Source organism: Bemisia tabaci, chromosome 2 (assembly GCF_918797505.1).
Source record: "Bemisia tabaci chromosome 2, PGI_BMITA_v3".
Classification (NCBI taxonomy): domain Eukaryota; kingdom Metazoa; phylum Arthropoda; class Insecta; order Hemiptera; family Aleyrodidae; genus Bemisia; species Bemisia tabaci.
Window position 1 is genome coordinate 34854291 of NC_092794.1, and position 14294 is coordinate 34868584.

General features: G+C 40.4%; 2 protein-coding genes across 3 annotated transcripts in view; one reads left to right on the top strand and one right to left on the bottom strand.

Moving 5' to 3' along the window:
* Positions 1-2866: 2866 nt before the first annotated feature.
* Positions 2867-14294, bottom strand: part of Inx2 (innexin 2) — a 109926-nt gene continuing 98498 nt past the window's right edge. Inside the window, exon 2 of the mRNA XM_072297209.1 lies at positions 2867-3122. Within this exon, the coding sequence (XP_072153310.1) occupies positions 3097-3122 (26 nt within the window). The 3' untranslated portion in view covers positions 2867-3096. The remainder of the gene's footprint in view (positions 3123-14294) is intronic.
* Positions 8291-13629, top strand: LOC109035677 (uncharacterized). 2 transcript variants are annotated; one of them, XM_019049388.2, is made up of 2 exons: positions 8291-8542; positions 9217-13629. In XM_019049388.2, the coding sequence occupies exons 1-2, from the start codon at positions 8510-8512 to the stop codon at positions 12328-12330; spliced, it is 3147 nt and encodes a 1048-aa protein (XP_018904933.2). In that variant the 5' UTR covers positions 8291-8509; the 3' UTR covers positions 12331-13629. The 2 variants fall into 2 exon arrangements, with proteins under 2 accessions (XP_018904933.2, XP_072153307.1); XM_072297206.1 differs by lacking the exon at positions 8291-8542 and having other exon boundaries at positions 8667-9451; positions 10742-13629.

Genomic DNA, 14294 nt, shown 5'->3' on the forward strand with positions numbered 1-14294 from the left:
CTTTAGCCGCACACCCCCTGCCTAAAACTTTCAAAGCTCGCCATTTTTAAACGGCTCGACCGATTTCGCTCAAATTCAATACCAGCCTAGAACTAAGTTAGATCCTCCTTCTGTAAAAATTTCGGAGGGAAAGCCTTTAATTTGCGCGAGTTATCGCGCCCACAAAATTGAACCTCCCCCCCCACTTCTCGCCCCCACCATTCGAAATGTAATACTTCGATCTCCGTTTTTTTTCGCAGAATGGTAGTCCTGTTTTTCTACTTTACATCGCAAAAAGTTTCACCCGGAAATTTTTTAAAATGAGGGAAATATAACCAAGCAAAAATCGGAAAAACCACGATAAGTCGGTGTATATATATATATATATATATATATATATATATATATATATATATATATATATATATATATATATATATATATATATATGATCTAACGAACCTTTGCGACCGTTTTTTTCCCGGAACTATCCGTACGATGAAAACGAAACTAAGCATAGTTCTTCACTGCTATGAGGTCTAGATCAAGTTTCCTTTTTCGTGAAAATCGGTCCACCCCTTATCCGGAAAATCTCAAGTCCAAAGGGGGATGATTTTTCAAACTCGTCCGATCTTAGCCAGTGATACGTCGAAAAACTCGTCTCGTCGTGGCCTTCAAAACAACCTATATTCACCTACCCTCTAAAACCACCCCTCATCCGGAAAATCTCAAGTCCAAAGGGAAATGATTTTTCAAACTCGTCCGATCTTAGCCAGTGATACGTCGAAAAACTCGTCTCGTCGTGGCCTTCACAACAACCAATATTCACCTACCCTCTAAAACCACCCCTTATCCGAAAAATCTCAAGTTCAAGGGGGACGATTTTTCAAACTCGTCCGATCTTAGTCGGTGATACGTCAAAAAACTCGTCTCGTCGTGGCCTTCAAAACAACCTATATTCACCTACCCTCTAAAACCATCCTTTATCCGGAAAATCTCAAGTCGAAAGGGGGATGATTTTTCAAACTCGTCCGATCTTAGTCGGTGATACGTCAAAAAACTCGTCTCGTCGTGGCCTTCAAAACAACCAATATTCACCTACCCTCTAAAACCACCCCTTATCCGAAAAATCTCAAGTTCAAGGGGGACAATTTTCCGACCTGTCAGGCTCTCTGAAATCTACCTCTCGTTTCCACTGTGGCTGGAAAGCGTTTTTTTTATTTTTTCACCTGTCTTGTTTATATGCGCAGTCATCTTGAGATTATCATCCAGCCATACACCAAGATGGTTTAATTCTTTCTTTCGTTTTGGACACACAACAAACACACTTTCAGGTTATGCCGCAATCATACGCTGAGTGTGAGAGATGAATGTGGAAGTCATCGCTCCAATTCCGATGCCTGAATTTTGCGCGTGTCGCGCAAAATTCAGCGACGATTCTCAGCGACCATCGGATAATGTCGGATTTGTCTGAACTACCTATTCGAATAGATTTGATACACATCTGCATGAAAATAACTCGAATTCACGAAATTTCAGCTGTTGAGGGATGACTGTTGACTTCCATACTCAGCTGCCGAATTCGATGTGTGATTCCGACATTGGAAATCGGCAGAAGAAGACGGCATCATACTTAAAAGCACTCTGTTTTCATTGGTTCTCTGGAGGACGTCTCTTTATCGCTGTTCTGTGTGAAACTGCGTCATTTTTTGTGCACTTACCTACCTACGGCTTTCTCATAAGTCTCATTTTTATAAAAATAAGATAGATTTTGCTGTGCTAGCTATCTCGGTGATTTCATAAGAGATCAGCAGAATTTTGAAGGAAACCCGATTTCGCAAATTGGACAGTTAAGGAAGACCGGAGCTATGTTGACCAGATAGTTTAAAAACTTGTGTCTGAAGAAGCAGAAGAGAATGCCATGTTTAGGTAGATTTCGAAGAAATATCTACCTATTGCAGACGGTGCGACCTCGTAATTTTCGCTCAAAGAGCATCGATCCTGAAGCCCTGAGTCAAAAAATGTAGGTCATAAAAAAAGAACGATATATGTTTATATATATATAACTGGGATCCAACGAGCCTTTGCTACCGTTTTTTTCCGGAACTATCCATACGATCAAAACGAAACTAAGCATGGTTCTTCACTGCTATGAGGTCTAGATCAAGTTTCATTTTTGGTGAAAATCGGCCCATCCCTTAGTTCAGTAACGTCAAGGTCACTGGGGGATGATTTTCCGAACTCGTCCGATCTTAGTCGACGATACCTCAAAAAACTCGTCTCATCGTGGCCTTCAAAACAACCCATATTTACCTACCCTCTAAAACCACCCCTTATCCGGAAAATTTCAAGTCCAAAGGGGGATGATTTTTCGTACTCGTCCGATATTAGCCCGTGATACCTCAAAAAACTCGTCTCGTCGTGGTCTTCACAACAACCTATATTCACCTACCCTCTAAAACCATCCCTTACCCAGAAAATATGAAGTCCAAAGGGGGATGATTATTCGAGCTCGTCCGATTTTAGTCGGTGATACCTCAAAAAACTCGTCTCGTCGTGGCCTTCAAAACAACCTATTTTAAGCTACCCTCTAAAACCACCCCTTATCCGAAAAATCTCAAGTTCAAGGGGGACGATTTTCCGACCTGTCAGGCTCATTAGGCGCAATTGTTTTCCTAGAAACGATTAGTCGAAATCTACCTCTCGTTTCCACTCTGGCTGGAAAGCGTTTTTTAAATCTCTAATCCTTGAGCATACAGTTTTGAATTAAAATCAACCGAAAACATAGTACTAAATACTTTAATTTGGCGAATTTCATGCGTTTTTTAAAAAAATCCATTTTGGTCAACATAGCCCCTCTTTAGGGCTATGTTGACCACCCCCGGGGCTAAGTGAGCCAGCCGAAAGGAAGCTATGTGAACCTTGTTCAGTTGATTGTAATTGCACTTAAAAAAGCTTTGTATGTTCATGTGATCATGTTCTTTAGCGTCGTATCTCACTAAACGTCTTAACCTCCGTCGTAACCGTCGTAAACGTCTTAAACTGGTTATCTCCTTCAAAAACATCAGACACCAAAGAGGCTCTTCTGTGAATCTTGAAGAATCATCACGCCAAATTTTAGCATAATCCGTGGAGTAGTTTTTCTGCAACAGGTAGAGAAACATAAAAATGTCACATAAAACGCAACAATTATAGTCACTGTTTTGTAAACTTAAAAACATTATATTTCTGTCGATAACAAATTTTGAAACATCAGACATCAAAAGGTATAGGTATGGCTGTTGAATCACGAAGAATTATCTTGTCAAATTTCAGCATGATCCCTCGAGTAGTTTTTTTGCTAGGTATGGGGAAAGAGGGGGGGGGGGGAATAGTTAAGAAAGTAGGTACCTAGCTAAAATTGGCAATTCCCAGAGTTGCGAAATGTTTCACCAGAAAGTTTTGCGAATTTCATATGAAATTTCACTTTGGCCAGAAAGTTTCACAATTAGCGAATTATTCCTATCTTAATAGAAAAAATGTCTTTGAATCTTTTGAATCACTGTCAGAGTCTTTCTGAGTCGTATTTTACCTTAAATCTAGGTACTCATTCGGAGGCTTTCACTCATTGCGAATCTCTTTTTTTTACAGTTTCCGCCCGGGCAGGACCAACGGGAGTACCTAACCTAAAAATTGAAAATATTTGTCGTGATGATCGTGTTCGTCAAAAAGCGAGAGGTGTTCAAAGTTACCCTAATCTAGGGGATAATTTTGAACACCTCTCATTTTTTTTTAAAAATAGGATGTGGCAAGCATCCCCTAAATTGTTGACAAAAGAAGGTTATTATTTTTTTTTAAAAAAAAAAAAGGAAGCAAGTTCCAGGTTTGTTTGTCAACTATTTTTTTTCGAAAATCCGTCTAATGATAGTAAACAAAAACCAATACCAACCCACACAAGCCAGTCATTGTCATTGCTTATCTTTTTAGAATCCACTTCCCTTCCCCACTCGACATCGGTCGCAGCCAAAAGAAATGCATTGCATTTGAACTTCCCGCCGCAATGTGCGGTATAGGGTCTCAAAATTCACCCACGGGATCCAAACGGGATCATGGGAATGAGTAATGACTGACCTGTGTGGATTGGTCTTATAATGCTTGAAAGGAACCTCCAAAATAGTACTTTACTAGAATCGAAGTGCGTAAATGCATTTGTCTTGCCATTGTCTTACTGTCACCAAACAGTTCAAATTAATGAAAAAATACAACAATTAAGTAAAAATATAGGCGATGTAAAGGGAGAAAGGTAGGGGACACGAATTATTTATGCTTTTTCACTATTTCAAGCTCTTTCTTAAGCCTCTGGATGTAACATGGAAAGTTTCAAAAAATGAAAGAAATTTCATGAAAGATTCTAAAGTGAAAGGGTATTCCGGGATAAGAATGTCAAAATGCCCTTGTGAATGGATTTTTATTTTAACCATGTTAAATCATCATGATTATCCTAAAACTTAGGTTTTGGGGGATTTTAGCCCCCCCCCCCCCCCCCGGCCTCAGACCCCCAAACACTGCTTTTTTGAGCTATTTTTGACTATGTTAACGTCTTTCCCTCATATCTTTCGTCATTTTTGATAGAATTGAACCAAAATTTGTCAGAATCTACATCAATTAGCTTAGTTTTTGTAAAAAAAAAAAATCATTATCATCGGATAATATTTTAGCTTCTAAAAAAAAATCGTAAAATTTTAAGAAAAATCATTTTTTTCCTTTTTTCGCGGGTAGGTAACAATTGGAAACAAGTAGACAAACAAAAATTGTCCCTCTTTTTACATTATACATCCAATGAGATACAGAAAAAATTTCGTGTTGTCCGAAGTGGTGCGCCATACTTAAAAACGCAATTTTCTAACCTCAAAACGGCCAATATGCCACCATAGCCTTCTTTGATGACTAGGCGTGGAAAAATGTAGAGAGAAACATCCGATTTCATCGTCTGACCTCTGAAGTGATCCTTTTAAGTACCTTGAGTCAAAATTTCGAGTTGATCAGATTGGTGCGCATCACCCAAGCGAGCAATTTTCTAGACTCAAAACGGCCAAAATGTCTACTTCGGCACCCATTTTTACTCCGTGTGAAAATAAAAAGAGCGGTACATCCAATTTGATTGTCCTAACTCATAAGTTAAACACTTAAGTACCTTGAGTCAAAATTTCGTGTTGATCAGAGTGGTGCGCTACACCTGAGCACGCAATTTTCTAACCCGGCCGAAACGGCCCAAAGAGGGTTGGCAATGCAAAACGACCAAAAAGTGACCCCGCGGGGATTGCACGAAACTTTGTGGGATAATTGTATTGGTCATTTTGGGCCTACATCTGGCTGCTTTTAGGCGAAAACCGCAGGGAAACAGAGTTGCCATTTTTTAAAGTCGTAACCTTCAAACATCCATAACTTTTGCAAAAATGCAGTCTCAAGGCTCGTATTTACAACAAAAAATGCCAAAAATTTTGCTCTATTGAGATTAAGATCAATGGATCTAAGTACCTTGCCAAAACTACTCATCAGATCGCTTGGGTGATTTGGTAGCTTTAAATTTCGATATCTCGTTATTGTCGGGCACCAGTGCCGTTGCAAGGAGATAGAAGAAACCATCGATTCGATAAATTGACAACTCCAACTGCAGAATAAGGCTGAACGTGATTAAATGAGTGATGCATTTTTTTCTTTGTGATTGCGGCGGCGGTTTCCTTGAAACCCCGCCTCTACGCGAATTCCGACGGAAATTAGGCAACGTTGTCAACATCATGTCGCAAATGGTCAGTTTAGGGTAAACTATGTAGCTAGACGTGATTAAGAAAATGAGTATTACTTTCAATTGTGATCGCAGCGGTGGTTTTCAATGAAAACCGGCAACACCGCCGCTACTGGAATTTCTAAAAATGACGTGAAAGTTTCAAAAAAGCGTAGAACATGAACTGGCTCTTCGAATTTTGTTTTGTCTAGGCGTTTTGCTTCAAAACGGAGTCGCGAAACGTACCTAAACGAGCGTCAAAATCGGGCTTCGGGCGCTTGCCAAATTTTTAAATCGCTGTAACTCGGATTCCCTAAGCCTCTCAGAAAATTAAGACATATCAATGGATGCGAAACCGAACAAACAATAATTCCGACAGGTTTTTATTCAATCCCCACCAACTGCAAACACACTTTTAGGCGATAACGTGATTTTTAATCATTGTGAAAATTTAAAAAAATCGCCTGAACGTGGCAACAGTTGATTCAAATGAAATTTTCTTCTGCATAGGTCAATAGAGCGACATTTTTTCATTTTTTGGTATAAATACGAGCTCTGTGACTGCATTTTTGCGAAAGTTATGGATGTTCGAAGGTTACGACTTTAAAAAATGGCAACGCTGTTTCCCTGCGGGTTTCGCCTAAAAGCAGCCAGATGTAGGCCGAAAATGACCTATACAATCATCCCACAAAGTTTCGTACAATTCCCGCGGGTTCACTTTTTTGGCCGTTCTGCATAACCCTCTCTCTATTTCAGCACGCATTACACCGCTCAACAAGGGTTCCGTTATTCGAACCAAACAAATTTTTTTGGTCCAAATTACTCTCCTTTTCTTTTCTTAGCTTAATTTTTTGGTCGTAAAATTAACGTTTTTATCAAAAATTGGCTTTAAAAAGGCAAATTTTTGCTGATTTTTGGAGAAACTTTGGTTTTCATATCTCCAGCCACGATTATCTGAGACAAAAACCGTTACACTCATTAAAAAGAGCGTAAAATTTAGCCTACGTAGGAGCCGCACTCTTTAACGTAATCCCTAGTAGCAATGGCTCTTAAAAAAAGTTCTACAAAAAGTTGTCCAAAAAATGTAAAAAACTTGTAAATTTTAAGAGTTCGTAAATTTTAAGTAAAAAAAATCTTAAAATAATCTGTTTAGGATTCCTTTTGGGGGATTCTTTTAAGCGTAAGAAAATAATGTTATTTTAATTGAAAGAAAACGTAAAATTTACGTAAAAATCAATAAACCATATCCTCAATTTCTATGGACTGCAACTGTTCCTTTTATACTTTTCTGTTGACCACTTTTTTCCCTCGTTTTTGTCCGCAGGAAGTTTAGAAAAAAAAATACGTAAATTTTACTTACAATTTACTTAAAATTTACGTTAAAAATCTATATATTTAATATCCTAAGGCGTTTTTTGTCCTCCTTCGGTTTGGATAGTTTGTGCTAATTCGATCGTGGAAACTACTGGACCAAATTACTTCGGATTTGTTTTAAATGAATTATCTATCGTAGGCTCTACATATGCCAACACCCCTAGGTTTTTCGATTTTCGTGACCAACGTTTCAAAATCTCGGAAACTACGGGACCGATTTTCCTCGAATTTGTTTTAAATGAAAGCTCTAAGGCTCTAGATGTGCCAGCACCCCTTGGTTTTTCGATTTTCACGACCGATATTGCATAATTTACCTCGATTTGATAACGACATATTTGCGTCTTTGCTGCTGGACAGTTTGTGCTAGTTCGATCGTGGAAACTACTGGACCAAATTACTTCGGATTTGTTTTAAATGAATTATCTATCGTAGGCTCTACATATGCCAACACCCCTAGGTTTTTCGATTTTCGTGACCAACGTTTCAAAATGTCTCGCAACTCAATTTAATTTACGAGGGGCGTTCAATAAGTAAGTATCCCCCTCTATAAAATCCATAAGAATGGACCAATTTAAAGAAACTTGGGCTCAAAATCTTCCTTAGGATATTTTGAGTTCAACGAAACAAACCGCAACAAAATCGGACCATGTGCGGCCGAACGCGAGCCGTTTGAACGCGCCGAGGTGCTCGACGCTCCCGCCAAATTCGCGAGGATTTGAAGTCCGCTACAGGAGAAGAGCTTCTCTGCCAAAGCCTTAGTCGTTCATCACTGACGAAAAATCAAAGAAATTTTTGTAGAATAAGGGGCTTACCTCACTTCTCCACAAAACCAGCTCGATCCAAGCAAGTCTGATACTCAGACTAAGACTAAGAGAACAGCTTTTGGATGCCTCGTGCGTGGAAGTCTTTCAGCTGACCGCGGATGAAAGAGTGGACAGCTTGTTTGACCTCTTCCACTGATTCAAAATTAACTCCTCCAAGTTCAGATTTCAGGAACGGGATATGAATAAATGGTGGTCTGGTTTGCTATTTATTATCGTATCTGAAATCTGAACTCGGAGGAGTTAATTTTGAATCAGTGGAAGAGGTCAAACAAGCCGTCCACTCTTTCATCCGCGGTCAGCTGAAAGACTTTTACGCACGAGGCATCCAAAAGCTGTTCTCTTAGTCTTAGTCTTGTGGTATCCGTCAAGTTGGTAGTATGTATTGCTAGGGAGATTTGCCCTGGTAGGTCGTGAAGCCTGGTTGGGCACTTGTTAGCTTATGAATAAAATGTGATCTTCTTCTTAGACCAGTGTCTCCCTTTTTCACCTTTCCTTTCAAAGGCATCTTCTGCGATATTATAATGGCGACGAGTACGGGATCCGAAGCACGAAGAACTTTCACGAAACCATGAAACGCTGCGCCATTTGTATCACGTTCCAGGTGACCAATTTTTTTCACCGCTCCCGTCACGGCGCTGCGCTGCTGATAAGGTTAGGCCACTCACTTGTTGCACGTTGAAACGGAATTTCGAATTTCGATCGAATCTACACGTCTCTTGGTAATCTCAATTTCATTACTATTTCTTCACTTAAATGCCTGACGATACTAATGGTTCCACAGGGTCAGAATCGCCCTCCATCCATGATCAAATTTCTCTGTTAACAAATCTCGTTACCCAGCTCACGAAACTCCAGTTATCTCAACAGGCTGGATCCTCAAATCGGCCTCCCCGATTCACCTTTGAATCCTATAATCTGAATTCACCTGAATTACTAGATGACTATTTGGATCGGTTTAAACTTCAGTTAGGTCAGTGTAAAGTACCTCAGGAAGAATGGGCAGCCAATCTGCGTATTCACATGGGGGCAGAGCTCAACTCCACTCTCAGAGACCTTGCTTACCCCTCTAAGGTAGATTCACTCTCCTTTGATGTAATTTGTTCCATGCTCATCGATCATTTTGTTAAGAAAAAAAACAAATATACTGAAGCCATCAATTTTCGCAAAGTTTTCCAGAAAGATGGAGAGAAGGTCCATGAATTTGCTGCTCGCCTCAAAGCGGCAGCAAGATTCTGTAAATTCGATGATTTTTTAAATTATTCTCTAATTGTTCAGTTCATCCATGGAGTGCTCGATGATGACATCCGTGACGAGATTATCACTAAACAGCCAGATCAGTTCGAAGAAGCTCTCAAGATCGCTCAAGCCCTTGAAGCATCACAGGAGGCTTCCTCTCATCTGAAACCAAACCAGCCAGCAACCGTTCACAAGTTCTACGATAGCAAACCAAAGGTCAAGAAGAAGCAATCATCAAATTTCCGTTCTAAATCTCAACACCGCTCAAATCAAGGTAACAAGCCAAACTTCTCTAGTGATAAGCAGTCTTCGACTCAGCCAAATCAAAGGAAGTTCATCAATGTCTCTTGTCGCTCTTGCAATGTTGAGCATGAAAGAAGGAATTGTAGGTACAGACGCTCTAGGTGTAATTACTGTAAACATGTTGGTCATTTGCTTGAAGTATGTGGTAAAAAACCCACCAATAACATTAATTTTCAGGAGACAGAGTATCCTGATACAGGTATTTCGTACTTTGGAGCGTCCATACATAAGGTTTCTTCCACAGATGAATCCATCCTTAACGCTCCACCACCACCCCCAACTTTTCTGGAAGTCAAAATTAATGACCAACTCATCAAAATGGAATTAGACACCGGTGGTGCTTGTTCCGTCATCAACGTCCACACCTTCAAAAAGCTGCTGCCAAACACTCTTTTGCATCCTACTACTAGGCCATTTTTTAGTTTCACCAAGGAACGCTTTAAGTGTCTGGGGTACGCTAAGGTTAAAGTACAATTTAAAAACAAAACCAAGTTTTTGAATTTATTTGTTGTAGATTTTCCATGCGACAGTATTTTTGGTCGTGAATGGATCGTTCACTTTGCAGAATTCTTGTCCTTTGATAAACTTTACAGCGTAAAGCAAGTTCAAACAAGTAACCCCCACTTAACACCCAATGTTCAACATCGATTGCAAATACTCTTACAGAAACATCATCAAATTTTTGATGAAACTGCTGGGACATTAGAAGGTCCTCCTGAAAAGTGGCACTTAGACAAAGATGCAAAACCAGTCTTCGCACGGGCTCGCCCACTTCCCTACACTATGCGCGAGGCTTACGCTCAAAATATTGAGAAAAAGTTACTATCTGGCCACTATAAAAAAGTCACACATTCCAGATGGGCTTCTCCAACTCATGTAGTAGTGAAAAATGGGAAACTAAGAATCACCGGCGACTATAAATCAACCGTCAATCCACAGCTGATAGCAGATGAGTATCCGATTCCCAAAGTAGAAGAAGTTTTTCATGGAATGAAGGATGCCAAAGTTTTTTGTAAATTAGATGTAACTGATGCCTTTATGCATCTCGTTTGTGATGATGAATCGTGTGAATTGATGACCCTGAATACTCCTACTCATGGTCTGATTAGGCCCACCAGGGCACAATATGGGTTAACACCCGTCCCTGCTGTATGGCAGCGTAGGCTCCATTCGCATCTTCAAGACATTGAAGGCGCAACGAATTTTTTTGATGATATTTTGCTCTATGCCAGTTCTGTAGAAGAAATGTTTCTCATTTTAGCCAAGGTTCTGGATCGCCTAGAAAAGATTGGTATCAAACTCAACCGACCCAAATGCCAGTTCTTCCTAGATTCTGTTGAATTTCTGGGCCATAGGATCGATCAGCATGGACTCCACAAACTGGACAAACATGTTAATGCTATAGTAAACGCCGAAAAACCTCAAAACGCTGATGAACTCCGAACATTTCTGGGTAAAGTAACCTACTACCATTCTTTCATACCAGACCTCTCCACAATCACTCATCCTCTCAGAGAAATACTGAAACATAAAATTTTCAGTTGGACTCAAGAAGGCCTTGCTGCTTTCAACAAACTGAAGGAAATTTTGATCTCTGACCAAGTATTGACTCCATATGATCCAAAACTGCCGATTACATTAGCAGTCGATGCCAGTCCCTTCGCTTTAGGCGCAGTTTTATCACACTCCCTACCGGATGAAACGGAGAGACCCATTTCATATGCGAGTAAAGCTCTAAATAACGTGGAGAAACGGTACCCGCAGGTTGATAGAGAAGCTCTTGCTATTGTGTGGGGAGTAAAAAGGTTTTTTGAATACTTGTATGGTCGAAAATTCACCTTGTATACTGACAATAAACCTGTGTCTCATATCTTCGCACCAAATGCTCTCCTTCCAAAATTTACTTTATCTCGTTGTGCAAACTATGCATCCTACCTGTCCAACTTTAATTACGACATCAAATTCAGGCGTTCAACTCAAAATTGCAATGCTGATTATTTGTCTCGTATCCACAGCTTCAGCGTACCTTCCTCATCTTTCGACGATTTCGATATTTTTATTCTCAACCAAATTGAGCTACTTCCTGTAACGTCACAGCTAATTGCAGCAGAAACAAGGAAAGATCCACAACTTTCACCGATTTTGCTAGCAATCCAACAAGGGAAGGACTTAACCTCACTTGGCTACACCGGACGGCAAGCAGAATATACGCAGGCTTGTGATTGCCTTTTATGGGGTCACCGTTTAGTAATTCCAGCTAAATTGCAAAAAAGAATATTAGAAGAACTGCATCTTGCGCACTCTGGCATTACAAAAATGAAAAGCCTTGCCAGATCAATCGTGTACTGGCCAAACATCGATCAAGATATTGAGCAACTCGCTAAAACCTGTGAGGCGTGTCTCAGTCACAGCAAAGCTCCTCCAAAATTCTCGCATCCATGGGAATACCCAACAGCTCCTTGGGAGAGAATTCACATAGACTACGCAGGTCCAATTTGTGGCAAATACTTGCTCATCGTAGTGGACGCTTACTCCAAATGGTTACAGGTTTTCCCTTCTCAGTCCATGACTAGTGAAGCAACCTGTAAGCTACTCTCAAACACATTCTCCCTGTTCGGTGCTCCGGTCACAGTCGTCTCGGACAACGGTCCTGCTTTTGTCTCAAACCATTTTCAACAATTCCTAAAATCACAAGGAATCCTATTTCACAAAAAAATAGCGCCATACCATCCGGCAACCAACGGACAAGCAGAGCGAGCGGCACAAACCGTCAAGAATTCTTTAAAATACATGGCGGCAACAATCCACACCCTCCAAGACTCCTTTAAACACCATTGTCCAACGATATAATAGAACACCTCATCAAGCAACGGGACAACCGCCCTCCTTACTCTTCATCGGCAGAACAACCCGAACTCGGCTTGATGCTATGCATCCGAATCTCAAAGTCATGGTTAATCAACGACAAGACATCAGCTTTCCAAAGAAGCTCCGTTCCTTCAGAATAAATCAAGAGGTTATGTTTCGGTCATACAATAGTCCGAAACCCTGGCTGCGAGGTGTGATTTCTGCAAAACTCGGTGCCTTGCACTACCTGGTCAAATACAAAAACCAAGAACACAAGCGTCACATTGACCAATTACTGTCTTGCGGAATCACTCTTGACCACCCTTCACCGTCTAATTGCAACACTGATGTTCCGAATGCTGCTGATGCAACGACCAGAAAACGGGTAAAATTCTTTCCTGTATCCAACGCAACCTCTAGCCCTCAACCGGAGTCTACTTTTATTCAAACCTCACCACTTGTTCTATCTGATAGGTCAAACTCAACTCCTTGTACAACTTCACATGATGAAATTTCAAACTCAGCTATTCAATCTTCTCCGAAGAACTCAGCTATTCAATCTTCTCCGAAGAACTCATCTATTCAATCTTCTCCGAATAACTCAGCTATTCAATCTTCTCCGAAGAACTCATCTATTCAATCTTCTCCGAAGAACTCATCCATTCAATCTTCTCCGAAGAACTCATCTATTGAATCTTCCCCGAAGAACTCATCTATTCAATCTTCTTCGAGGAACTTATCAATTCAATCTTCTCCGGGAAATTTATCTACTCAACCACAGTCTACTTCTAACCAACCTTCGCAAAAAGGCTCACCGACCCAGTCAACTTCAGATTCTAGCTCTTCACCCGATGTTTCACCACAACATCTCAAGTCACCGATTAGTCAACATGCAGAATCCTCTAGTCAATCTATCAACGTTACTCCTAAAAATGTACCTATATCAAAACCCAACAAAGGTCGAGGCAGAGGTGTTTCTAAAGCCACCAAAAAACAATTTTCAGTTAAACCTGGTGTTTCGACTTTTGGTCGCATTGTTAAACCTAAGGAACCATACTCTCCAGAGTAACAAATTGAATTATTGCTCTTTCACTGTAACACTGTTAAATAATTTTAAGATTTTTATATTTCTGTTCCATTAGAAAAAATTTATTAACATAAATTTTTTTTCTTCGCACTCTTGCGGAGATTGTGGTATCCGTCAAGTTGGTAGTATGTATTGCTAGGGAGATTTGCCCTGGTAGGTCGTGAAGCCTGGTTGGGCACTTGTTAGCTTATGAATAAAATGTGATCTTCTTCTTAGACCAGTGTCTCCCTTTTTCACCTTTCCTTTCAAAGGCATCTTCTGCGATATTATAAGTCTCAGTATCAGACTTGCTTGATCGAGCTGGTTATGTGGAGAAGTGAGGTAAGCCCCGAATTCTACAAAAATTTCTTTGATTTTTCGTCAGTGATGAACGACTAAGGCTTTGGCAGAGAAGCTCTTCTCCTGTGGCGGACTTCAAATCCTCGCGAATTTGGCGGGAGCGTCGAGCACCTCGGCGCGTTCAAACGGCTCGCGTTCGGCCGCACATGGTCCGATTTTGTTGCGGTTTGTTTCGTTGAACTCAAAATATCCTAAGGAAGATTTTGAGCCCAAGTTTTTTTAAAATTGGTCCATATTAATGGATTTTAGAGAGGGGGGATACTTACTTATTGAACGCCCCTCGTATTTTCAGCCGTATGGTTGTTTTTAATGGAGAAAATATGTTGTAGGTAACGTTGACCAAAAAATCGAGAGACTAAAGTGTGCAGGAACTTCAACGCATCAACAGCTTTCAATGAAAACTCAAATTAGCTGCTGCTTTTAGCAGGTTAGTAGCTGAGAGTCATATACTTTGGGGACCTCCCACCGTCTGATTTTCGTTTCCCTTTCCACGTAAACCCATCCCTATTTGCTCACAACACGTGTCACCCTTCTACTCTGG

Bases quoted from the DNA above. Each gene is read 5' to 3' on its own strand.
- LOC109035677 (XM_019049388.2), top strand. From the start codon at position 8,510: ATGAAACGCTGCGCCATTTGTATCACGTTCCAG. The intron at 8,543-9,216 runs GTGACCAATTTT...CTAATTGTTCAG, and splicing joins CCATTTGTATCACGTTCCAG to TTCATCCATGGAGTGCTCGA.